The 26,481-nt window shown below is 45.5% G+C and overlaps 1 protein-coding gene across 4 annotated transcripts in view; it reads left to right on the top strand.

Annotated features, from left to right (window-relative positions):
* The window catches only part of reln (reelin), a 102,231-nt gene extending 75,863 nt beyond the window's left edge, over nt 1-26,368 (top strand). For 2 of the 4 annotated variants that reach the window (XM_058075615.2, XM_078790141.1), the window contains exons 28-65: nt 65-300; nt 1,474-1,631; nt 1,709-1,916; nt 2,007-2,083; nt 3,199-3,357; nt 3,442-3,636; nt 3,977-4,250; nt 4,324-4,464; nt 4,716-4,893; nt 4,971-5,055; nt 5,125-5,307; nt 6,639-6,807; nt 6,946-7,051; nt 7,138-7,364; nt 7,448-7,671; nt 8,239-8,389; nt 8,479-8,737; nt 8,845-9,094; nt 9,173-9,341; nt 10,519-10,659; nt 10,743-10,920; nt 11,004-11,197; nt 11,484-11,734; nt 11,822-11,976; nt 12,048-12,262; nt 12,471-12,648; nt 12,938-13,113; nt 13,879-13,985; nt 14,054-14,296; nt 14,374-14,549; nt 14,645-14,718; nt 16,610-16,771; nt 17,261-17,418; nt 17,614-17,833; nt 17,951-18,148; nt 19,315-19,413; nt 22,339-22,465; nt 25,176-26,368. In XM_058075615.2, coding sequence (XP_057931598.2) covers nt 65-300; nt 1,474-1,631; nt 1,709-1,916; nt 2,007-2,083; nt 3,199-3,357; nt 3,442-3,636; nt 3,977-4,250; nt 4,324-4,464; nt 4,716-4,893; nt 4,971-5,055; nt 5,125-5,307; nt 6,639-6,807; nt 6,946-7,051; nt 7,138-7,364; nt 7,448-7,671; nt 8,239-8,389; nt 8,479-8,737; nt 8,845-9,094; nt 9,173-9,341; nt 10,519-10,659; nt 10,743-10,920; nt 11,004-11,197; nt 11,484-11,734; nt 11,822-11,976; nt 12,048-12,262; nt 12,471-12,648; nt 12,938-13,113; nt 13,879-13,985; nt 14,054-14,296; nt 14,374-14,549; nt 14,645-14,718; nt 16,610-16,771; nt 17,261-17,418; nt 17,614-17,833; nt 17,951-18,148; nt 19,315-19,413; nt 22,339-22,459 — 6,495 coding nt within the window. In that variant the 3' untranslated portion in view covers nt 22,460-22,465; nt 25,176-26,368. The remainder of the gene's footprint in view (nt 1-64; nt 301-1,473; nt 1,632-1,708; nt 1,917-2,006; nt 2,084-3,198; nt 3,358-3,441; nt 3,637-3,976; nt 4,251-4,323; nt 4,465-4,715; nt 4,894-4,970; nt 5,056-5,124; nt 5,308-6,638; nt 6,808-6,945; nt 7,052-7,137; nt 7,365-7,447; nt 7,672-8,238; nt 8,390-8,478; nt 8,738-8,844; nt 9,095-9,172; nt 9,342-10,518; nt 10,660-10,742; nt 10,921-11,003; nt 11,198-11,483; nt 11,735-11,821; nt 11,977-12,047; nt 12,263-12,470; nt 12,649-12,937; nt 13,114-13,878; nt 13,986-14,053; nt 14,297-14,373; nt 14,550-14,644; nt 14,719-16,609; nt 16,772-17,260; nt 17,419-17,613; nt 17,834-17,950; nt 18,149-19,314; nt 19,414-22,338; nt 22,466-25,175) is intronic. The other 2 variants (XM_078790238.1, XM_078790204.1) reach the window with 1 other exon arrangement.
* Nucleotides 26,369-26,481: the final 113 nt, after the last annotated feature.

The following is a 26,481-nucleotide window of genomic DNA, read 5'->3' as shown; positions in this document are numbered from 1 at the left end:
GTGGCGAAGAGCGACCAAATTCAGTGCGCTTGGACGTACTTGTCATGTTGATTTTCTCTACTAGTTGAACATCGGTTGCGAGTCCGAGTTCAGCGCCTCGGCACCAGTGCTGTTGCAGTACTCTCACGATGCCGGTCGTACCTGGGCGTTGGTGAGAGAGGGGTGTTACCCTGGAAGCCCGGGGGCCGGGAACTGTGAGGGCAGCGGCCGTGAGCTTCGAGAGCCCACCGTGTACAACACCGGCGATTATGACGAGTGGACCAGAGTCACGGTGGTCATTCCACGCAATGTGGCCGCCAGGTAGCTATGGTAACAGCCAGGCAGTTGGATCTGCAGGAGGCCATTCATTACTTTCAACCTTATGTGGACCAAAGTATTGGGACACCTCTTAATCCCTCAATTATTATTATTATAATGATGATGATGATGACTATTATTATTATCATTATTAATATTATTATTAATAATAATAATTTTATAGTAATTGTATTTTTATAATAATTATGATTATTAATTATTGTTATTAATGATAATAATTTTATAATAATTGTATTCTTAATAATTTATTATTATTAATAATGCTAATGATTATTATTATGATTATTATTATTGTTGTTGTTATTGTTATTATTATTCTTGTTGTTGTTATTATTATTATATAATATGTAATATAATATAACATTATTATTATTTTATTAGAATTATTATTATATATTATAACATATTATGATAATATATTATTATATTATTATTATATTATAGTATGATAATATATTATATTAATTATATATAATGTAATAATATATATAATAATTATTATAATTATTATTAATAATTATTATAATATATAATATATATTATACATATAATATATATAATATAACATATAATAATTATTTTATTATAATATAATTATGATTATTACTATTATTATTATATAATATAATATATTGTTATTATTATTATTATTAAGATTCAGGATTGAAATGAAAGCAGGGGGATAAAGGAAGCCCAAACGTTTCATCTGTGGTGTACACACAAGACAGAATTAATTCTCATACTTTTCATAACTGCATTCATAACTGGCATGATGACCAGAGAGCTACGTTCCAATCATAAACTGTATAAGGTTCCTAAAATATTGTGACAGGTCAATAACACTCAATAGGATATGACTTAGGCCTATAAATATGTTTTTTAACCGTGCAATAAATATTTTACAATAAAAATAATTTTAAAAATAATAATAATAAAAATGATGCATATTTTTAATGACCTCTCATGGTCATAGTCTAGGAATGGAACTGGTCTGTAACCCCAAAGATTGCCTGTATAACAATATCATATTATTCTATACATCATTCAACACAAAAGCTTTCTGACAGCCCATAGAATACTTTAGCAATGTCCCAATATTTTTGGCCATTTGAGCGGGACGTTTTTGTCTCACCTCCTCTTTTCTGATTTCCTCAGCAAAACTCGATTCCGCTGGTTCCAGGAGAGCAGCGTTTACAGAGATGCCCCCCCTTTCGCCTTGGACGGGGTGTACATCTCTGAGCCTTGTCCCAACCACTGTGGCGGCCATGGGGACTGCATCTCCGGAGTCTGCTTCTGTGATATGGGATACACAGGTACCGGTGACCCGGTGTTGATACTCAGGCGTGAAAAGGCTAACGGTGTTTAATAAAGCTCCTTTTCACTCTCGTAGTGGAGCAGGATAGCTGCGTCCCGTCTGTAGCCAGTCCCACGGAGCTCACCGAGGGCTTTGAGGGCAAGTTAAGTCCTCTGTGGCAAAGTCTCAGCGGAGGACAAATAGGAGGTGGTTGTGGCATCATTGGCGAAGGCAAGGCGTTTTACTTCAGTAGCCCCGGATGGAGGGAGGCTCGCACGGTTCCTCTTGACACCACCAACACTCGGTGGGTGGATTTCACTTTCATTCGTTCAATAGCAAGTCATGACCTCTCCACCTCTTCTCAGATGCATCTTTCTCTTTCGTGGGTCTACAGGTTGGTGCAGTTCTACATTCGAATCGGCAGCAAAAGTTTGGGACCCACTTGCACCAGGCCCCGTTCCCGCAATGAAGGTAACTTTTGTATCCTGGAATTCCAGGAATTGATATTCCCATGAAAATCTCCTTCGATTTTACTACTAATAACTAGCTAATAACTATAAAAGCAATCTTCACTGGCTAAATGTACTGCAAAAAAAGGTCAGTAAGGCTAATTCATAATGCCGCCTACAGAGAACATACTAACTCCTTATTTCTAAAATCACAAATACTTCAACTTGCTGATATAGTTCATCGTCAAACAGCTAAAATAATGCATAAGGCTAAAAATAAGCAATTAGCTAAAAATGTCATCCAATACTTCTCTACAAGAGAGGAGAAATATGATCTCAGGGAAGAAGTACATTTGAAACACTTCTATGCTAGGACTACGTTAAAAAGCCATAGTTTAAAATTTAATTTTTTTTTCAATTTAAAAAATTTAAAAAATAAATAAATAAAAAATGTAAAAATTTAAATTTTTTAAACATTAAAAAAGAAATTAAACATTTTAAAATGTTAAAAAATTAAAAAGAAAAAAATAATAATAAAATAAAGTTTAAAAAAAAACTTAAATTATATTATGAAAGCAGGAAGTGAACAAATGTAACAGTTAGTGATTGTAAAAGTACCAGATGGAGGGTTAGGATTTAATAAGCTTTGCTTCTTCCTACTCCTTTTGGACATGTGGAACTGGGAACTGATTATGGGATGCACTCAATTGTAATCTGATGCATGTTCAAATGAAATAAAACCATTACCATTACTTATTAAACACGTTTAAAGTATAAAAGGCGTAGGTACTCAACACAGCGGACTGATGACGTCAGATGACGTGGAGTCGCTAGCTAGTCACACACAGCACGGTACATTCAAGGACCAAGTGACAAAGTGTGCATGATCAGTGACGCATAAAGACATAAACATATACAAAATTGTAGGCTTCCTAGCAGTAGCGATATATTTTATCACATATTTTTACCGATTTATGGTGCATGAAATGTGTTTTCTGAGGAAAAAGCGGTTATTCTGTTCTCCAATTTCTGTTCTTACGATGTCAACATCGAGCGTGGTGGCCTCAGGCTTTTGCACGCTCTTTATGATGTGAATTATGATATTGTGATTGTGTCCTGGCCCCTGTGTTGCTCTAGGTGTCCTTGTGCAGTTCTCCACCAACAATGGCGTCCGTTGGCAGTTCCTGCGGGAGTTGGACTTCAGCTCCTTCCTGGAGCCTCAAGTGGTAACCATCGAGCTGCCACCTCATGCCAAATCCCCTTACACCGTCTTTCGATGGTGGCAGCCGCAGCAGGGTCGGTGCAATAGATAGAACATAATATGGAAACATAATAAAAGTTGGTTTTTTTATTTATTGTGGTTTGTATTCACGTTTTCAGGGAAGCACTCGGCCCAGTGGGCTCTGGATGACGTCCTAATTGGTATGAACGACAGCTCCAGAACTGGTTTTCATGACAAGTTCGACGGCACAACGCCTCTGAGGCACAACTGGTACCGCATTCAGGGCGGGGAGGTGACTGTGGACTGTTTGTCCTTGGACACCGTGCTGACCTTCAACTCTGAAGCCATCGATAGTGAGTCACTCAAACATACCACATGAAGGGGAATTTCTATTATATTTTTTTCCCGTGCAGAGCTGAGCGGGCCGGAGTAGAGAAATAGTTCTGGAACAACATAACTCACAAAAGGCCCATTTAGTGTGGCGCCATGAATACGTGAGGCCAAACTTGATTGAACATCCTGCCTGTTTTTATGAGAGCACCACGCTGCGAGCACATTTACTTCCTGTAAATAATGCTTTCTAGTGGGATTGTTCTTTGGGAGTGCACAGCATGAGAGTGCCCCCCCCCCCCCCTCCTGTATTGTATCACACCAAAAGGAACCTCAAGTCTGACATTTTTCCATGCATTTCAGAGAAGCCGAGGTATGCCGAGAGCTGGGACTTTGAGGTCTCCGGCTCGTCTTTCCTGCAGTTTGAACTGAGCATGGGCTGCAGCAAGTCCACTTCCTTCTCCCACGGCGTGCGACTGGAGTACTCCATCGACTGTGGCCGTCACTGGTCCCTCATCACCCCGGAGTGCGTTCCCCCGGCCATCGGTTGCGCTGCATATACCCAGAGCTCCATCTACACGTCCACGCAGTACAAACACTGGAGAAGGATCACCGTGTACTTGCCCAGCGCCGCTAAGTACGCACTATTTAAAGTAACCCCACAATTAGTCCTTGATATTGATATTGCATTCATTCGGTTGATACCTCAGCTCGCCAAGAACTCGATTCCGTTGGATCCAGACCCATTTCACACCCGGGGCTGAAGGTTGGGCTCTCGATAACGTGTTACTCGCTCCCGGGTGCCCGTGGATGTGCTCAGGTCACGGACTGTGTGACAACGGACGCTGTGTGTAAGTCAAACGTGAGCTAGCTAATAAGGAACCAACATACCGTAACCACTGAACATTAGTATTTTGGTCTACCTGATTGTAAAGTGAGACCAATTATATCGAATAGGTGCCATTTGCGTCCAAAAAAAAAAATTATTTAAACTCCCTAAATCAAAGAAAAAATAGCATTTGTTGACAGTACGGCATTCGTAAAATTTGACTTTATGGTGAACTATACGTAACTCACTGATGTTATTGCATTCTCACCCAAGGTGTGATAAAGGTTACGAGGGTGCCCACTGTGTGCCCTCGGCCCCCCTCCCATCCGTGTTGAGGGAGGACTTCAACGAGCATCTGCAGCAGGAGACCTGGCCTGAGGTTTATGGCGCCGAGAGGGGCACGATGAACGGCGAACCTCTTAAATCGGGGGCTGCCCTCATCTTTAAAGGGGTTTGTAAAGTCTTTCAAGGGTCCGTGTTTATATAAAAAAAATAATAAAAAATTGTGAAAATTCTACCTCTTTGCAGGACGGTCTGCGTATGATAGTGTCAAGGGATCTGGACTGTGCAAACACGCTCTACATTCAGTTTTCCTTCAAGTTCATCACTAAAGGTTTGTGATTCTTCGGTCTACGGGTGCACGGACGATGGTTGACTTTCATGGTGCTGCTGGATTTTCTAGGTGTGCCTGAGCGGTCTCACTCCGTGCTACTGCAGTACTCTGTGAATGGGGGGATCAGCTGGCTACTTTTGGATGAGTTTTACTTCCCAGCTTCCACCGATACGCTCTTCCTCCACCTGGCTCTTCCTGCCAGCGCGCAAACCAACGCCACCCGATTCAGACTATGGCAACCTTACAACAGTGGTGAGTCGTCAATGCTATACACGACGTAACAACGCAACAACGTAACAACGTAACAACGTAATGTAACAACGTAACACATAGGAGTGGGACACGATGAGATGAATCTTATCCAAAACAAAATTATAAACTTCTACCCATCTACATCTACCCATCCATCTATCCACCCACCCATCCATCCATCCATCCATCCATCCATCCACCAACTCACCCATCCACCCACCCACCCATCCATCCACCCACTCAACCATCCATCCATCCACCAATCCATCCACCCACCCATCCATCCATCCATCCACCCCTCCATCCACCCATCCATCCACCCACTCACCCATCCACCCATCCATCCACCCACTCACCCATCCATCCATCCACCCACTCACCCATCCATCCACCCACTCACCCATCCATCCATCCACCCACTCACCCATCCATCCATCCATCCATCCATCCACCCACCCATCCATCCATCCACCAACTCACCCATCCACCCACCCATCCATCCACCCACTCAACCATCCATCCACCCACCAATCCATCCACCCACCCATCCATCCATCCATCCATCCATCCATCCACCAATCCATCCACCCACCCATCCATCCATCCATCCATCCACCCACTCACCCCTCCATCCACCCATCCATCCATCCACCCACTCACCCATCCACCCATCCATCCACCCACTCACCCATCCATCCATCCACCCACTCACCCATCCATCCATCCACCCACTCACCCATCCATCCATCCATTCATCCACCCACTCATCCATCCATTCATCCACCCACTCACCCACCCATCCATCCACCCACTCACCCATCCATCCACCCACTCACCCATCCATCCATCCACCCACTCACCCATCCATCCATCCACCCACTCACCCACCCATCCATCCACCCACTCACCCATCCATCCATCCACCCACTCACCCATCCATCCATCCACCCACTCACCCATCCATCCATCCATCCACCCACTCACCCATCCATCCACCCACTCACCCATCCATCCATCCACCCAGTCACCCATCCATCCACCCACTCACCCATCCATCCATCCACCCACTCATCCATCCATCCACCAACTCACCCATCCATCCACCCACTCATCCATCCATCCATCCACCCACTCATCCATCCATCCACCAACTCACCCATCCATCCACCCACTCATCCACCCATCCATCCACCCACTCATCCACCCACTCATCCATCCACCCATCCATCCATCCATCCACCCACTCATCCATCCATCCATCCATCCACCCATCCACCCACCATGACTTATGAGGTGATGTCTGATAATGGAGGCATGTTTGTGTCCATCAGGTAAGAAGGAAGAAGTGTGGGTCATTGACGACCTCATCATCGATGGCAGCTCCTTACACAATCCCCCAGTCGTGGTGGACAGCTTTGAAGAAGGCCCCAATGAGTCCAACTGGCTGTTCTACCCGGGGGGCAACACGGGCCTCTACTGCCCCTACCAGAAGAGCGGCTTGTAAGAAAAGTGTTTCACGTTGAATCTTCCCAAAGTCTTGCTTTGCCTGTTTGTAACTGGTGGAGCCAAGGGTGGTGATGGCATCTCCAGACAGAACGTCTGTAACCTCGACTCGTTTGTCTTTCTGTTCTGTTGCAGAGAGGAGGATGACTCATCCATGGTGTTTGTCTCCAGCGAGCTGGGGGAGCACTCCATCACCACCAGGGACATCGACGTGAACGAGAACACAATCATCCAGTTTGAGGTACACAAACACATCCGTGATGTCTTCTTTCCCAAAGTGACACAACCCTCGGCCGTAAATCACCGTCTCTCTTCTTCTCTCTCCAGATAAACGTGGGCTGCACGGCTGAAAGCTCCTCGGCCTACCCGGTGCGCCTTGAGTTCTCCCGGGACTTTGGTTCTACGTGGCACCTTCTGGTACCGCTGTGTGCTGGCGGCCCACAACCGTCTTCCCTTTGCTCCACCGAGCTCCACCCTGCCAGCGTCTACTTCCCCGGCACCACCCACGGCTGGAGGAGAGAGGTCATTCACTTCGGGAAGTTGCGTCTCTGCGGGTGAGCATGACATACGTACCTCCTCTTATCGCTTCCGTCACGTTCTTCCGTTTTTGTTACCCGAAAATGTTTTGACCCGACAGATCTGTGAGGTTCCGTTGGTATCAGGGTTTCTTCTCAAGTGGATCTGCTCCCCCCACATGGGCTCTAGACAACATCTATATCGGTCCTCAGTGTCAAGACATGTGCAGTGGCCATGGGGCCTGTGTCGGGGGCACCCACTGCTTGTGTGACCCGGGCTACTCTGGAACTGACTGTTCTGTGCCTGACACCCCCAACCCTGACTTCCTTAAGGAGGACTTTGAAGGTACACCGTTATAATATATGATGTTTACTACGGGGCGGCACGGCGGGCGAGTGGTTAGCACGCAGACCTCACAGCTAGGAGACCAGGGTTCAATTCCACCCTCGGCCATCTCTCTGTGTGGAGTTTGCATGTTCTCCCCCCCGTTTTCTCCGGGTACTCCGGTTTCCTCCCACATTCCAAAAACATGCTAGGTTAATTGGCCACTCCAAATTGTCCATAGGTATGAATGTGAGTGTGAATGGTTGTTTGTCTGTATGTGCCCTGGGATTGGCTGGTGACCAGTCCAGGGTGTACCCCAGCCAGCTGGGATAGGCTCCAGCACCCCCCGCGACCCTCGTGAGGATAAGTGGTAGAAAATGAATTAATGAATAATTTGGTTGAGCTGGTTTAATTATACCTCTTAATGTGTTAAGTGTTAAGTGTTAAGAGTGTTAAGTTGGTGTGTGATGAGTTTAGTGTTCTTTGTAAGAATGCATGCGCGGGTTTTCTCCGAGGGTTCAATTCCACCCTCGGCCATCTCTGTGTGGACTCCAACAGGTTCCATTGCACTGTTTATGTTTTGAATAGGAGGCGCGGTGGATGTTGAGCTGTTTAAGCAGTTGAGTGGCGGTAAACCATCCAGAAAATGTGGCATCATGTCCAGTGGAAACCACCTGTTCTTCAGCGAGGATGGGCTGCGTATGTTGGTCACAAGCGACATGGACTTGTCCAATGCCAGGTACGCTTAGATGGACACCATGACTTCCTGGACCGTGTGGCCAATATGTTGCCTGGAAACTGATTGCACACGTTGGTGCTAACCTGCAGGTTTGTGCAGTTCTTCCTACGCCTGGGCTGCGGTAAGGCAGCACCGGACCCTCGATCCCAGCCGGTTTTGCTGCAGTACTCTCTGAATGGGGGGCTGACATGGAATATCCTCCAGGAATTTCTCTTCAGCAACAGCAGTAACCAGGCTCGCCTGGTGGCCCTGGAGATCCCGTTGCGTGCTCGCACCACTTCCACTCGCCTGCGCTGGTGGCAGCCTTCTGAAAACGGGCATTTCTACAGTCCCTGGGTGATTGACCAGGTACGGTGAAGCAGGAGACATGCACCAATCCACTTGTTACCCTGGTGCAGTGGTTCCCATTTAGAGGACCTTCAGCTCGCTACCTCTAACCGGTATTTTCTCTCCAGGTGGTGGTTGGTGGTAGTGCCAGTGGCTGGGGGCCTCTGGAAGACGATTTCTCCTCAATCGATGGACGTTCCTGGCTCCTACACCCAGGAGGAACCCGGATGCCAGTCTGCGGTTCCGACGGACCCGCTTTTGCTTTCATCGAGAAGTCCAACACTCGCTATGCAGTTACCACCGACATCAGCTTGGGTCCAGACGCCTTCATCCAGTTTGACTTCTCCGCCTCCTGCTCCGTCACTAACTCCTGTTACTGTAAGCGGAAGACGTGTTCTTGGAATTGGCGTGAGAACGTGAGGATACATGGCGGTTGTTTTTCTCGTCTTTTCCTAGCCGTGGAGCTGGAGTACTCGCTGGATTTAGGACTGACATGGCAACCGGTTGTTCGAGATTGTTTACCCACAAGCCCCGACTGCTCCTCCTACACCTTGCAGAGGCTTCTCATTTCCGACACGTACAATAAGTGGGGCCGCGTGACTCTCCCCATCCCATCATATGCAAGGTCAGCACTTTTAGGAGTCATTCCGAATCTGCAATTGATCCCGCTACAGATCAATTACAGTTTTTCATGCAAAAGTACTCGTTTGAATTAATGATGGCTTAAATGTGGTTAAAAAAATCATTTTAAAAAACGTTTTTGGCCCATTTTTTTCCCCATTCTCCCTAAATGCACCGACTTTGAAATTTGACACTTTGGCTGCACGGCGGTCGAGTGGTTAGCGCGCAGACCTCACACTTAGGAGACCTGAGTTCAATTCCACCCTCGGCCATCTCTGTGTGGAGTTTGCATGTTCTCCCCGTGCATGCGTGGGTTTTCTCCGGGTACTCCGGTTTCCTCCCACATTCCAAAAACATGCTAGGTTAATTAGCCACTCCAAATTGTCCATAGTTATGAATGTGAGTGTGAATGGTTGTTTGTCTATATGTGCCCTGTGATTGGCTGGCCACCAGTCCAGGGTGTACCCCGCCTCTCGCCCGAAGAGAGCTGGGATAGGCTCCAGCACCCCCGCGACCCTCGTGAGGAAAAAGCGGTAGAAAATGCCTCTCACCCTCACCAGAGTCACGACTATGCTGGAGCCTATCCCAGCTGGATTTGGGGCGAGAGGCAGGGCATTTCCACTCACATTCATACCTATGGACCGTTTAGATTTGCCAATGAACCTACTTAAGATTCAGATTCCAGAATCAGATCTGGAATGCTAACCACGAGCCACCATGCTCGTGAACAACGGCAATTGAAGAGAGAATGGGAGGGTTGGAGAGGTGAATTTAATATAACAACTCCTACAGCCACTTTTATTGCAAATATATTCATTCATTCATTTTCGACCACTTTTCCTCACGAGGGTCGTGGGGGGTGCTGGAGCCTATCCCAGCTGTCTTCAGGTGACAGGCGGGGTACACCCTGGACTGGTGGCCAGCCAATCCCAGGGCACATACTATAGACAAACAACCATTCACACTCACATTCATACCTATGGACAATGTTTTTGGAATGTGGGAGGAAACCGGAGTACCCGGAGAAAAAGGGAGAACATGCAAACTCCACACAGAGATGGCCGAGGGTGGAATTGAACCCTGGTCTGCTAGCTGTGAGGCCTGCGCGCTAACCACTGGACCGCCGTGCAGCCCCTTTTATTGCAAATGTGAATCCAAAATGATGAATTGTTTGTTTGTAGATCTCCTGCCACAAGGTTCCGATGGTTCCAGCAGGCTCCCTTTGACAAGCAGCAGACCTGGGCTCTAGACAACCTCTACATTGGAGATGGTTGTCCAGATATGTGCTCTGGCCATGGCCGGTGCCAGCAGAGCTCCTGTGTGTAAGTAACGCCACGTAACCCTACAGGCACGTACTCCGACTTTCTACCGTGATGGCAGCCGTCAGCAAATATATCGTTCTCAGGTGTGACCCGGAGTGGGGGGGCGAGTATTGCGATGAGCCAGTATCTCCACTGCCCTCCCAGCTGAAGGATAGCTTCAGTCGGACACCCTCCCTCAGCCACTGGCACACACTGACTGGTGGGAAACTCAGCACTGTGTGTGGTGCCGTGGCCTCGGGATCTGCTCTGCACTTTAGCGGTGTAAGTACCCCCCCCCATTCCCGATTCCCACATTTTCTGACTCTTTATGAAGGTTTAAAGGCTCGTTCTTGTTCTCTGTGCAGAGTTGCAGCCGTCAGCTGGTGACCGTGGACCTGAACCTGACCAATGCGGAGTTCATCCAGTTCTACTTCATGTACGGCTGCATGATCCCACCCAGCAACCGGAACCAGGGTGTGCTCCTGGAGTACAGCTTGAACGGAGGGATCCACTGGCATCTGCTGACTGAGATCTTCTACGATCTGTACACAAAGCCCGGGTGAGGACATTTTAAATTGGACGCATGTTTCGCCATCCATTGCTCTGTGGTGGCTGTTTGTGTTTTAACCCTTTCAATGTCCGAAAACTGGATCTTTGGGCTCGCTTCTAAGTGGTTGTCATGTGGAAGTTGTAGCATTCACTTCCTCTTACATGCCATCAATTTGTGTGGAAAACACATCAAACCCAAAAAAACAGGGAATATATTTTCCATGACCACCAAATGTTGTACTTGTGTGATCAAACATCAGAGATCATCAAGTAAAAACCTCCATGTGTCCATCCAGGTTTGTAAATGTATTGCTGCCCCCTGCTGCACGTCAAGAAGGAGTGCGTGTGCGCTGGTGGCAACCTCAGCACGATGGCGTCGACCACAGCGACTGGGCTCTGGATAATGTCCTCATCGCGGGTTCAGACACCCGTGCACAGATTTCGGACACATTCGGCGGCGTCGCATTGCCCAACCACGAGAGATCTCCAGCTGATGAAACCTCAGGACGAATGAGCGACCTTAGTGATCAGGAGGAAACACCAATCGGTATGGTAGACTCGACTGTCCCAGTTTTTACTTGTTCCAGCCTTCTTAACTAAACATAAGATATTGTTTTTTGTTGATTTTTGATAGTGAGCGATCATTGGCTGTTCTCCGAGGACTGTTCGGTGCAACGTTTCTGCAGCTCCCCCGATGGAGTGATGGTTTGTGGCAATGCCGACGGTAGAGAGGTCTATGCCGTCACGCATGACATCATCCCAGAAAAGGGCTGGGTCATGCAGTTCAAGGTGATTCATTCAGCACCGCATCGTTCATTGACGTTACGCCAACACTTCGGACAACGCTTTGCGTCCTTTAGATTGCAGTCGGCTGCGTTGTGCCCGATCGTGCCGCTGACAGGCAGGTCCACGTCCAGTACTCTGCGGACTTTGGCGTGACATGGAAGTACCTGGTTCCTCAGTGTCTGCCCGCTGATCCCCGCTGCGGTGGTCAGGTCTCACGGCCGTCGGTCTTCTTCCCTGCGGCATCCTGGAAGCGGGCCGTCTATCCCCTGCCTGACGGCCTGGCTGGCACGTAAGTCACCCTGCTGTGAAACATACACTACTGTTAATATTTAACGCTCCGGCATGCATACGCTGCATTATTGATGGATCTATTTATTGTTACGATATCAATTATTGAAACTTTTGTCGTATAAATCTTGAAAAAGGCCAATTCGTGTTGTTTAACTAAACTCTTTACATCACCCGAGAGATTCACCGTCTTTTTCCTGTTCCTTTAGCTCGGTGCGCTTCAGGTTCTACCAGCAGCACTCCGACATTCAGTGGGGCGTGGAGAACTTTTACATTGGACCGGCATGTGAGAGCCATTGCGGGGGGCACGGGGACTGTTTGGATGGACGCTGCCTCTGTGACCCAGGTTTCACTGGGCAAAACTGCTATGCCAGTGCTGCTCTGAAGGTACAGGAATGACGCCATATCCGTCCATCCATCCATTTTCCATAGCATGTCTGCTAACCTTACACTCAGGAACATAAGCTGATAGGCTCCCATTGTGTTAGGGAGGGCAGGGTGAGTAGCGGCGAGCAGTGTACATTTCAAAATTACTTTTTACTGATTAAAAAACCTGCCACAAAATGTTTCACTAAAAATTGTAAATGTGAAGGTATCTACTGTGTACCACTGTTGACCTATAAAGTACAACAAAAGTATCCATTTAAAAAGCTCTTCATTCTCCTTGTTTCCATAGGCATCTTTGAAGGAACGTTTTGACTGGGAAGGAGCAGCCGGCCCACAGTGGCAGGTTCTAGAGGGCGGCCGACCCTGCACGGACTGCGGCGTGTTGGTAGAAGGTACCGCTCTGTATTTTGGAGGAGCTGATTCCAGACAAGCTGTTACGGCTGATATGGACCTCCGTGGAGCCAAGTTAGTACTGAAGTCTTTGAAACTTGTACTTGTCAATTTTGCCGTATAAGCCGCTACTTTTTTCTTAAACTTTGAACCCTTCAGGCTTATATGGGGATGTGGCTAATTTAAGGCTAATTTCTAATCTTGTGTTACCGTATCTCCTTTACTTCAGAACTACTGCTAATTGTTTAACTAGCTTCAACTAATAAGCTATCTAGTTGCTAAGCTAGTGCACTCACAACGAGCTTGTCAACCCATAGGAAATCACAAGAGGTCGTTATGTGTGACACTTTACTCACACAAAATTCATCACACAGCAACTTAACACTCAAAATGTGTACCTGACAAATATGAATAACACGTACCAATATGAGTTTGAAATGAAAAAAAAACAACACTTTGAATTTTCCCAACATGCATTGCATCTGAACAACGCATTCATTGCTGCGCTGTAATGACGTCAGCCTCCCTTCTGGGCTCTAGGTCCTCGTCCTCCAATTAATTGCTCTTCTGGCAGTAATGCATTATGGGTAGATGTAAAAATAGCTGTTTGTTATTTTAATCTCTTATTGGTAAATATGATGTATTTTTCCGAGGTAATTCCTGAGTGTTAAGTTGCTGTGTGATGAGTTGAAGTTTAAGTCAGACTGTTACATTGAGTGACGACCTCCTACCATTACAGTAAACGGTTTTTCCTCTCGGGAGAGTAACTTACACAGTTGAAATTATGGTAATTATCTGAAGCTACAATAAAACTTGATACATCTTCATCTGTGGCTTTAGGTTCGTGGAGTACTGGGCCAGGATTGGTAGTGAAAACAACATGTCCATGTGCCACCGTCCGACATGTCGAAAAGAGGGAGTGCTGCTGGACTATTCTACCGATGGAGGTGTGCCAACATTTCATTTCCGCCTTTTGGTCTTCCACGTTGTAAATGAATTCCTGTGTTCCTATAAGGCGTGTCGTGGATCCTGCTGCACGAGATGGACTATCTCAAGTACGTTTCTGTGAGGAGAGATTACATTGTCCTGCCAGAGGGGGCGCTAACCAACGCCACTCGCTTACGCTGGTGGCAGCCATTCACCATTTCCTCCGGCTTGGCCTCCCCCAGCCTGGAAAGAGCTCAGTGGGCTTTAGACAACATCTTAGTTGGGGGGTCAGACATTAATCCATCAACCCTGCTTGACACCTTTGATGACGGTAAGTCAGTACAAGAAATTTTTTAGTTTTAATCAAATACTAATAAAAAATCCTTATTTTTAAAATTTGTTTGCCAGAGGGTGTTTCTCATGAGGAAAGCTGGAGTTTCTACCCGAATGCTGTGAGAACCGCTGGCTTCTGTGGAAACCCCTCGTTCCACCTTTACTGGCCCAACAAGAACCAAGACAGGACACACAACATCCTGGCCACTCGAGAACTCATCGTACAGCCAGGATATATTCTCCAGTTCAAGGTGTGATGAAGCCAAAGAGCAATCCAGCTTCATTTAGGAGCTCTTCTTGGGGTTTCGTATGAGAGTTCTATTCCTGGTCTCCTGTCCTGTTGTAGATAGTTGTTGGCTGTGAGGCGGACACGTGTGAGGACCATCATTCCGTCCTGCTGCAGTACAGGAAGGATGCAAGGTAGACACCGACGCTTACCATTCAGCATGGGAGGGATCGTTGGGATTTTTGGACATGTAGTACATCAATGGACCCCCCCCCACCCCCCACCCCCCCCCCCCCACCCCCCACTCGGTCCCGTCAGCCCAGTTCTGGTCGGATTTTGATGATGAGAAACGTAGTTCCGGTTAGTTGTTGGAGTAGCGTTAGGCTTGTCAAAACAATATGCGATCAAAAGAGTAAAATATTTACATGGCAATTATGCCTCCTAGGCCATAGATGGATGGATGGATGGATGGATGGATGCATGGATAGATGGATAGATGGATGGATGGATGGATAGATGGATGGATAGATGGATGGATAGATGGATAGATAGATGGATGGTTGGATAGATGGATGGATGGATGGATGGATGCATGGATAGATGGATGCATGGATAGATGGATAGATGGATAGATAGATAGATGGATGGATAATTAGATGGATGGATAATTAGATGGATGGATAATTAGATGGATGGATGGTTGGATGGATGGATGGATGGATGCATGGATGGATGGATGCATGGATGGATGGATGCATGGATAATTAGATGGATGGATGCATGGATGGATGGATGCATGGATGGATGCATGGATGGATGGATGCATGGATAGATAGATAGATAGATAGATAGATAGATGGATTGATGGATGGATAATTAGATGGATAGATGGATGGATGGATAATTAGATGGATAGATGGATGGATAGATGGATGGATGGATGGATAATTAGATGGATAGATGGATAGATAGATGGATAATTAGACGGATGGATGGATGGATGGATGGATGGATGGATGGATGGATAGATGGATGGATGGATAATTAGATGGATAGATGGATGGATAGATGGATGGATGGATGGATGGATAATTAGATGGATAGATAGATGGATAATTAGACGGATAGATGGATAATTGGATGGATGGATGGATGGATGGATGGATGGATGGATGGATAGATGGATGGATGGATAATTAGATGGATAGATGGATGGATGGATGGATGGTTGGATGGATGGTTGGATGGATGGATGGATAATTGGATGGAAAGATGGATGGATAATTAGATGGATAGATGGATAGATGGATGGATAATTAGATGGATAGATAGATGGATAATTAGACGGATAGATGGATAGATGGATGGATGGATGGATGGATGGATGGATGGTTGGATGGATGGTTGGATGGATGGATGGATAATTGGATGGAAAGATGGATGGATAATTAGATGGATAGATGGATAGATGGATGGATAATTAGATGGATAGATAGATGGATAATTAGACGGATAGATGGATAATTAGATGGATGGATGGATGGATGGATGGATAATTAGACGGATAGATGGATAGATAGATGGATAATGAGACGGATAGATGGATAATTAGATGGATGGATGGATGGATGGATGGATAATTAGATGGATAGATAGATGGATAGATGGATAATTAGACGGATAGATGGATAATTAGATGGATGGATGGATGGATGGATAGATGGATAATTAGACGGATAGATGGATAATTAGATGGATAGATACATGGACAATTAGAAAGATAAATGGATAGATAGATAGATGGATAGATGGATAGAGAGATAGGTGGGTGGATGGATGGATGGATAGATAGACCTGGCTCTCGTATAATAATATAATAATAAATAAATAAATAAATAAATAATAAATAAAAAAATAAATAATAATAATAATAATAATAATGTGGAGAATTCAGCCATGATTTATTATTTATATATTTTTGAAAAACTATGATACGGTGAAGCTACAAAATTTGAAATGCAAAGCGGCGAGGGAGGACTGTATTATGGAATGGTGCATTTATCATTCACTCACCCCCCCTTTCAGGTCTGACTCGTGGCAGTTGGTACAGTCCGAGTGCCTCCCCTCCTCCATCAACAACGTGGGTTGCTCTCCCTTCCAGTTCCACGAGTCCACCATCTTCAGTCCGGTCAACAGCTCAACGTGGACCAGGGTCACCGTCCAGCTGCCCGACCACGTCTCCTCGGGGTAGGTACCATGTTTCATTTTAATGGTTACTGGGAAGGATGATACACATCACATGGAAGCGGCAGGGAGGCAGTTGCCGCCATGTTGATGTTGAAGCGGTATTAATACTAGCATTATAATAATAGGATTCAGTATTAAAAATTGCAATGTTTTTGTCATTAGAGCATTATTGTATTATTGTTTATGTATTTTTTTTTCAATTTTTTTTCCAAAATTTTTAAATGGAGGGGTGAGGACAAAGTAAGAAGCCAAAAAGTACCACTTCCACACAAAATAGGAGGAGAACTTTTTTTTTGTCAGACTCTGCAACCATGGCTGGGTCAATGTACTACTATGTAAAGTAATATGTCATCTACATATGTGACTACATATGACTTGTCGTTCAATGGTTTGCACTAATAATCAATCGGCTATAGTCAATGATTCGTAGTAGCGGCTACAACTGCTTTTTTTTGTTTTTGTTTTCATTTTGTTTTTTTTCATTCCCAGGGCGACACAGTTCCGCTGGATTCAAATGGAGGGGACGGGCGAGCGACAGAGCTGGGGGGTGGACAATGTTTACATTGGAGAGGCCTGCCCGGGGCTCTGCAGCGGACACGGCTACTGCACTAGCGGAGTGGTCTGCATCTGTGATGAAGGATACCACGGTGGGCCACAAACCACTAGTTTTGTGTCATTGGCAATTATGCAAATTAGATACAATACACAACACCACAGATACATTACAGCCCTGTGGTGAAAATCTATTTTTTGTGGAGCAGAAAGTGATTAGAATTGTGCGTCCTAAACTCATTTCCGTCATTCTGCATCTGCCCCGTGGTCCTCTCCTCCCTCCCGAACAGGCGATGACTGCTCCCTCTCCAGCAGTGACCTGCCCAGCTTCATCAAGGACAACTTTGAGTCTGGGAGTGTCTCTCAGGAGAGCTGGCAACTAATCCAGGGCGGAGGAGTGGGCAGTGGCTGCGGACAGTTGTCACCGCATGCCCACGGAGACTCGTTGTATTTCAATGGCTGTAAGATGAGGCAGGCTGTGACCAAGCCGCTGGACCTCACTCGAGCCAGGTACAGGTACAAGCAGGATGTCTTCACTGACATCATGACTACTCGTGTTCTGTGCCTCGGCAACTCTTGAGGTCCATTTCTCCCTTTTAACTTTGTCGCTTGTGTGTCTCCCTGCAGTAAGATCATGTTTGTGCTGCAGATTGGCAGCGTGGCACAGACGGATAGTTGTAACGTAGCTCTGGATCTTGCCGACACGGTGGACCGAGCTGTGCTGCTGCAGTACAGTGTCACCAACGGAGTCAGCTGGCACGTCATCGCCCAGCATCAGCCCAAAGACTTCATAAAAGCTCAGAGGGTCTCCTATAATATTCCGCTGTAAGTGACCTTCACACGATGAAATGATATTTACTCAAGGGACCTAAATTTTGATACATTTATATACTCCAAACTTTAATTTCTTACCTTATCTTTCTTACCTTACCTTTTTTTTTGTCCCATCCAGCCATTGAGGCAGATAGTATTGTTGGTCTAAATCAGGGGTCTCAAACTCAATTTACCTGGGGGCCACTGGAGCTAGGGTCTGGGCAAGGCTGGGCCGCATCAAAAAGTCTTAGGAAAAAAAACGCATTTATTAAAAACAGAAAAATATACAAACTTTTTCAGTGCTTTGGTTCTGAATTTCTACAATAAAAGCTCTGATAAAACATTCCACTGTTCTCAAATATCTTAATTTTTATTTTTCTGCACAAAATAAGATGAAAAATAAATAAACAAATCAAGAATAAAGAAAAGCAATCAGTAATAAATAAATATAATAATAATAATAATAATAAAAACTTAAGAAACCACATATAGTTGGTGGGTAGACAAATGATTTTTTTCAGATAAAATGAACAAAGCATTATTAGAGCCCTGTAGACATGACAAAACACGACTATAGTCACATTTATACTCTTTTTATTTACAACATATTGCGCAACTGCCGGGTCTTGAGACACATGCTAACTCGCAAACTAGAGAGCTAGCGACCTAAACGGTAGCCTTCAAGTTATTTCCTTTAAACTTAAATAGCCAAAAAACTTACCACTTCCACACGGATAGGGAGGATAACTATTAACAGTTATTTAACCTTTAACATGAACATTAATCAAACGTAATAATTTTTTCTGGGTACATGATACCATACAGCATCCATATCAAACTTGCGCGGGCCGCACTAACATTAAACTTTCATATCAAGGCGGGGGCCTCAAACTAGTGTCCTGCGGGCCACATTTGGCCCGCGGGCCGCGTGTTTGAGACCCCTGGTCTAAACGCCCTTACATGCTAAACAGATTTGCTCTGTGTCAGGAAAAGTTGTAAGCTACAACTTCCCTTTACCATGAAATTTGATTTGCCGTTATTTGATGTTTTTGTGATGCGCATTTGAATCGACCTGGGGTGGAAACTGTAGATTGCAACCATAATTACAACCATACAGTTGCAGTAATTAAAATCTCACTGCTTATTACTGTAATAATAGCATACCCTACTTTCCCCAGAGAGGCGAGGGTTAAAGGCGTGATGCTGCGATGGTGGCAGCCACGCCATGACGGCGTGGGACACGACCAGTGGGCGTTGGACCATGTGGAAGTAGTTCTGTGAGTACCATACACCCGGCCAGCCCGGCCTCCCATCAGAGCCCAGATCCGCCCTTGTCTGATCCTGCATCACCCGTGTAAACATCACCTTCTCCTCTACTCCAGTCTACACACACACGGGAATACGCATCCACATACACAGTACATACACGTGCAGAGAACTTCATCACTTCTGGTGTCAGGCAAGCAGGAAGATTACAGTAGCGATGCTTTCAAGGGTTCTCTTTGTGGATGGCTGGCAAATCATCATATTTTCAGTGCCTTGTGGAAAATTCTCGGAAATGATTGAATCGAATGAGTGAATGCGCTTGTTTACCTCCCAAGTCACCTTTTTTGTGGTTAAATCTTTTATAATTCTACCAACAATTCTGCAGGACACTGAAGGTATCGTGGCTAATTAGCTCGCAAATGAAATGTATTGTTACCATGAAGCAGTTGGAATGCAATTCCTGCATGTTGCCGGGGATGTGATGGGTGCGGATTGCGCAATCAGACCTGAACCCCATGCACTAAAAGGCGTACCCTGAATGTTTCGCGTACACACTTCAGCCCCCCCCCGCTTCCTCCAAACAGTGCAGTACAGTACTGTGACGTAACCGCTGTGTTGTTACACCGTGGTCACCGTGGTCCACCGGCTGGTCCGCAAGAAGCCGTCATTGCAACAGAGGTAATACCAGACCGCCATGACGGTTCCTTACAGAGCGGTTGGTGCATTCTTGTTTCCATGAGTAGATTCGTTGCTTAGACCAGTGATTTTCAACCACTAGTGTACCTTGAGAAACCGTCAGGTGTGCCGTGAGGAACTATCCAATATCACTTTTTATAATTAACATTTATTAATCATCATTTGCAAATATGATGTCAATAGCCATTATGTCAATAGTATACATGGACCCAAATATTCCAATTCACTTTGGTTTATTTGCTCAAACGGAAAGAATTGAACAGGGATGGAATATTCCTTTAACCAATCCGATTGAGGTATCTTGTACCCGCTCAAACGGAAAGTTGTCAGACTGCGTTCTTCTTCTTCTTCTGTTGTTTATTAGCGGTTGGCAAGCAGCTTTCGTATGCATTAGCGCCATCTGTAGAACAGAATCTAAACCCTTCTATACTTTATTCACAAGTGCAGTTTTATTAAAAAAGAAAATATATACAGTAAAGTCTCATTATATCGATATTCTCGGGAGTCGGAAAAAATACCGATATAACCGGACTATCCATATATCCGATCCTGCGCCGAACTGCATTAAAAGTGGGCAGATCTTTGATATGGCATGTAATTTTCTCCTTGAGTTCATGGATTGCGTATCTAGCATGCTTTTGTACTACAATACATTTTGTACTACAGCAAATAAAAATAAACTTACGCTGTAGTGATTACCGGTTACCGGGACATAATTCACCCCGGAACTAGGTGTTGCCACCCGTAGGCGCGAGGGACGGGTGTTTTCCGCTGTGTGTGCTGCACTCTGGTGGTGGAAGTGTGAAAAATAAAGTTGACTGGAAGCAGCCGTTGGCCGTGTTCTTTTTTGGTATTGAAATCCTTAAGCAAAGATTGATTTAAGCTGCTTTTGTATCGATATAAGCAGACCAAATTGGCTGGCGGGAGATGAAAAGGGCATCGTAGTAACCGGATTATCATAATAACCGTGTATCGTACTAACGGAGCTAATTATATCATAAAAGACTAGAAATTTGCCGGGAAATGAAAATAGTATCGTAATAAGTAGTCATTTGTTTTAACCGATATCGATATAACAAGACTTTACTGTATCTATATAAAACATGTCCCGAGTTTAATTATAAAATATGATCAAGATTGAATTTGATCTTTTCCTGTTTAAATTGATCCCGGGTGCGTTCTTTCAGCGCATGCTCAGATATGACGTAACACGCAGATCCAGACGTTCTTCACTTTTAAAAATGGAGGCCAGCAATCGGCACTGGACTAAGTAAAGTTTGTTTTTGATTCAAACTAAATTTCAAGACTGGACAGACGAAAAACTGCTAATACGGAGTTATTCCAACAAGTGAAAGAAAAACTCTGGGAAGTCGGTATCACGTGATGTTTTACTGGGCATGCCCTATTGACTGTTCTGGTTGATTTTCACGGCGCATGTAGACAAGAGATTGGAATATTCCTTTCCATGGATACCATTGTTTCCCAAGAAAGGTGATTGGGAAAGAGAAAAAGTGGTGATGTAAAAACATGGCTACTGTGGAGTGTCTGTGGTGTAAAGACTGGCATAGCAATGTAATATTGGTCCGTGTGGCAACACCTACCTTGTTCCTCCCATAGACTTATTGATGCACGTGTGAGGTCGTGGTGACATTTTGGAACATTTTTGGTTAGTGGTGTGCCACAAGATTTTTACAATGTAAAAAAAAAAAACGTGCCGTGGCTCAAAAAAGGTTGAAAAACACTGGCTTTGGTCCTCCACGGACCAAAACACTAACAGATGCTGAACTGAACTGTACTGCTTCGTGGAAACGTGCTTTAAGTGCCAAACCCGAGCTGCCCCCCCCTGGTCTATGTGGCCGTGACCTCTCACCCCCGCCTCCCTCGCAAACCCTCTGCATGATTTCAACTCTCGACGGCTCAGAAGTGTGACAATGATCCTCACGGTGTTTTATTTCTCTCTGTTGGCCACTTTTCTCCCGTTCCGTTTGGTTGATTGGCTCCCTCCTTGCTGCTTCATGTGTTTGTGTCCGACCTCCTCATCCTCATTTCCCTCCTTTCATCCTCCCCTCCTTCATTCTGCTCCACGATGGATGGATTACTGCTGTCTCCTCTTTCTCTGAGCCAACGTCTTTCCATCCACTGTGACTTTTCTTCCTTCTCTCTTATCTTTCTACCTCCTCTAACGTCACTTCCGCTTCCTACTGCGGGGGTCCTCTGCCCCCCCCCCCATACACCCCCAGTCCACAGCTCCTACCCCCACACACCTTTCTTGGAGACAGCACTCCCCTCCACCTGCCTCACCCCTCCGGCGCTCTAACCTCTTCTCTCTTCTGTATTCTGCTCCCTCTGGCATGGCTGTAGCGTCAGGTAAGTTCACCGCCTCTTCCTGAATGCCGCACCCCCCCCCCCCCCGCCCGCACCCCCGCGTCCCCGTCCCTCACAGCCCCTATTATTCCCCTCTTTGCCAGCCCTCCTCCTCTCACACACAAACACACATACACACGACCCTCACCATCACCGCTCATCTCCATGCCCTCACTCTCAAATCTCCAGTCCCACACAGTCCAGGTGGAGGCTCCGTAACTCCAACGGAAAAACCCCCAACCCCAAAAGGTTCATTAAAGAACAGAAAATGAGGGATTCTATCAGGAGTTTGAAGTGGACACAATGTAGTACTAGTGTATTAGTATTGTTAGTGTGTACACGGTACATCTATCGCTACACCTTTACCTGTTTACCTGTGTCTGTTGCTAATAAAAGAGCTGCTGGATTCAATAGCCAACCAACGCGTTGGCTTCAGCTTTGGGCGATCAATGCCTGGAACTTTGCTTCACCTCAGCTTAGCGGCATCAGACGTTGGCTGGAGAGTGTCATGTGACCGGGCTGCTCCATTCCACTCCTGCATGGCCTCACGCGTGGGAGAGGGAGTCTCATTTACTTATCGTACCGTACTTGAAGTACCCAAAACAGGGGTGTCCAAACATTTGCCTCCGAGGGCAGAAGCACTTTGATACGCAGGTAACACGCAACATTACAGTAGTTGATGAGGAACGAACCTACCGGACTCTACCACTACTAATTGGTCCTCAGTAACAACTCTAAATGTATGTGCCTTACTTCATCAGTAACTACTCTAAAATTGTGCCTTAGTTCATTCGTAACTACTCTAAAAGTGTGGCTTAGTTTCTTGATAACAATGCTGAATCTATGTGCCTTAGTTCCTCAGTAACTACTCTAAATATATGATCCTTGGTTCCTCAGTAACTACTCTAAATCTATGCTCCTTAGTTCCTCAGCAACTACCCTAAATCTATGTGCCTTAGTTCTTGTTCCTCGCTAACTACTCTAAATCTATGTGCCTTAGTTATAGTTCCTCGCTAACCACTCTAAATATATGTGCCTTAGTTCCTCAGTAACTACCCTAAATCTATGTGCCTTAGTTCTAGTTCCTCGCTAACTACTCTAAATCTATGTGCCTTAGTTCCTCACTGACTACTCTAAATCTATATGCCTTAGTTCCTCAGTAACTACTCTAAATATATGTGCCTTAGTTCCTCAGTAACCACTCTAAATCAATATGCCATAGTTCCTCAGTAACTACCCTAAATCTATGTGCCTTAGTTCTTGTTCCTCACTAACTACTCTTAATCCATATGCCTTAGTTCCTCAGTAACTACTCTAAATATATGTGCCTTAGTTCCTCAGTAACCACTCTAAATCTAGGCTCCTTAGTTCCTCAGTAACTACTCTAAATCTACGTGCCTTAGTTCCTCAGTAACGATTCTAAATCTATGTGTCTTAGCTCCTCGGTAACTACCCCAAATCTATGTGCCTTAGTTCCTCGCTAACTACTCAAAATCTATGCTCCTTAGTTGCTCAGTAACCATTCTAAATCTATGTGCCTTAGTTCCCCAGTAACTACTCTAAATCTATGTTCCTCGGTTCCTCGGTAACCATTCTAAATCTACGTGCCTTGGTTCCTCAGTAACTACTCTAAATATATGCTCCTTAGTTTCTCTGTAACCACTCTTAATCCATGTGCCTTAGTTCCTCTGTAACTACTCAGTGTGCCTTAGTTCCCCAGTAACTACTCTAAATATATGCTCATTTCCCCAGTAACCACTCTAAATATATGCTCAGTTCCACAGTAACAATTCTAAATCTATGTGCCTTAGCTCACCAGTAACTACTCTAAATCTATGTGCCAGCATCTATCCCCTAGTGTTGTTTGACTGATATATAAAGCTAAAACTAATAAGTTTTAACATTATTAGAGCCCTGTAGACATGAAATAACACCCCAACAGGCATTTTATACTCGTATTATCGTACATTTACAACACATTGCGACAGCACGCTACCATGCTAACTAGTTAGCCTCTCCAGTGTACTTATTCTAAAATGGTTTGAAAGACGGAAGACGGCCAAAATTGTACCACTTCCACATGGAGCAAGAGGAGAAGCTTTTTTTTCCACTAGGTAGATAGGTGACGTCATCCTTTGGTTTGGCCGTCAACATGGTCGCCGTTATGAAAATATAGCGTTTGAGGCCACCCAGAACGTTGTTCCCGTGTGGATGAAACGGATAAAATCGGTTGCGCTCTCCATGAGGCGCATGAGACGGACCTCCCCACTTTCACGGCTCTTTGTGGATGTTCGTCTGCGCTCCATCCTCCCATCATGACCCATCAACCTCCCACCCCGCCCAGCCGCCCTGCCCCCACCCTCCACTTTGCAGAGCGCACCCCCTGGCTGCATACCCGGCTCACTGGCGCCGCCCTGCTGGATTGGAAGAGGCAATGAACAGGCTAAGCAGCTTTTGACTCTTGTCTTATAGTTTCCACGCCTTTGTCTGCTAACAACCATGCGCTCTTTTTTTTTTTCTGACGTCAGTCCACGGTGTGCGAGTGTGCCATGTGTCGTCCCGTGTCTCCGTGTAGTCATAGCAACACGTCTAGCTGCACAGCATAAGCAAACCCACGTCTGTAGAGCAGTGCCGGCATTGGACCGTCAGAGTGTGTTCTTCTCTACTAACATCAACACCCCCCCCCCCTTCACTGTGTTTGTGATCTCTGCAGCACCCGAAAACAAAACTACATGATGAACTTTGCCAGACAAACGGGCTTGCGCCACTACTACAGCCGCAAGCGGCGGGCACTGCTGCAACGTGCCTGAACCACCGCAGATGGGATTTGCCCCCTTTTCAACCTCCCAGCCACCTTCACCCCTCCCATGGCCAAATCCAACCCATCGCACCCCCACAGCGCTTTGGCGGGAATGAAAGTCAGCAGACAGGAGCGACGCGGCCATTGTCTTTTCCTTTTCTACCATGGACGGTCAGGGTTTGTAGTTGTTTTCTAAAAGTGTTGCTCCACGTGGTTCCTCTTCCCACCTGGCTCCGTCTCCTGCCCACCCCACATCCGCACCGCACCTCCGTCCCCTCGTTTCCAACCACACTGTGAAATTGAGAGATAAAATATCACTGATGAACTGACCGACTCCCACTGAGCCGCCAAGGGGAGGATCGCTCCAAGCCGCCAGCCTGGAAGCCAGGAGCAAGACCAAGACCAGGACCAGGATGCTGACCATAAAGAGGAATAACGCAGAAAAAAAAAAGTCCAAAAATATAATACTGTGTTCTTGGTGTTCTTGTGTGTCTGTGGGTTCTTTTGTGCAGAATTGACTGTGGTGTTTGTTTCTTTGTTTGTTTTCTACTAATTCATATGATATTAAAAGAGGGGGGGGGGCGCTGGGTTCTGCTTCCTTACCTCCAATTATCTTACCAGTGCGGGCAGCGTGGAAAAATTCTCTGAATGGGCAAAGAAATTGTTTTAAAAAAAAGAAACAGACTTAAAAATGTCTTTTTGTTCATTTAAAAACCGAATTTTATATATGTTGGCTCCGGAAAAATACAGATATTTATGGTATATGGCCTTCACGTGACCTATTTAAGATGCACTGTGCGTGAACTGTATGTTATTTTTCAAGTGTTAAGTTATTAGGCAGTGGAGTCAGGTTCTCATACTGCATCATCACCGCTCTTCTCTTGTGCTGTTCCCCCTTTTCCTCCACCCCCCCCGCTGATTACTGATACATGGAGGTGAGGCTCTGTAAGTGTTGTTATTTGAAGTCTGTGTAACATGGACCCTCTGCCCTCAGTGTAACTCCAGTATAGCCAACTCCTGTACATATACTGTATGTATATCCACGATGGGGAGACCCAGCAGCCTTACAAAAGGGAAATAAAGAACTGCCCACACCTCAGATTGGACAGATTGCTTCTATGCTTCTTTATGCAGACATTCAACACTTATTAATAAATATCGTTTGCTTGACAAACTAGAAAGGTGAGTTATTGAATAAAACAGTCGGCACAAACTCGCA

Source organism: Doryrhamphus excisus, linkage group LG1 (genome assembly GCF_037039965.1).
Source record: "Doryrhamphus excisus strain RoL-2023G ecotype Guam linkage group LG1, RoL_Dexc_Guam_v1.1, whole genome shotgun sequence".
NCBI classification, from domain to species: Eukaryota; Metazoa; Chordata; class Actinopteri; order Syngnathiformes; family Syngnathidae; genus Doryrhamphus; species Doryrhamphus excisus.
This window is presented reverse-complemented; position numbering and strand designations above follow the sequence as displayed.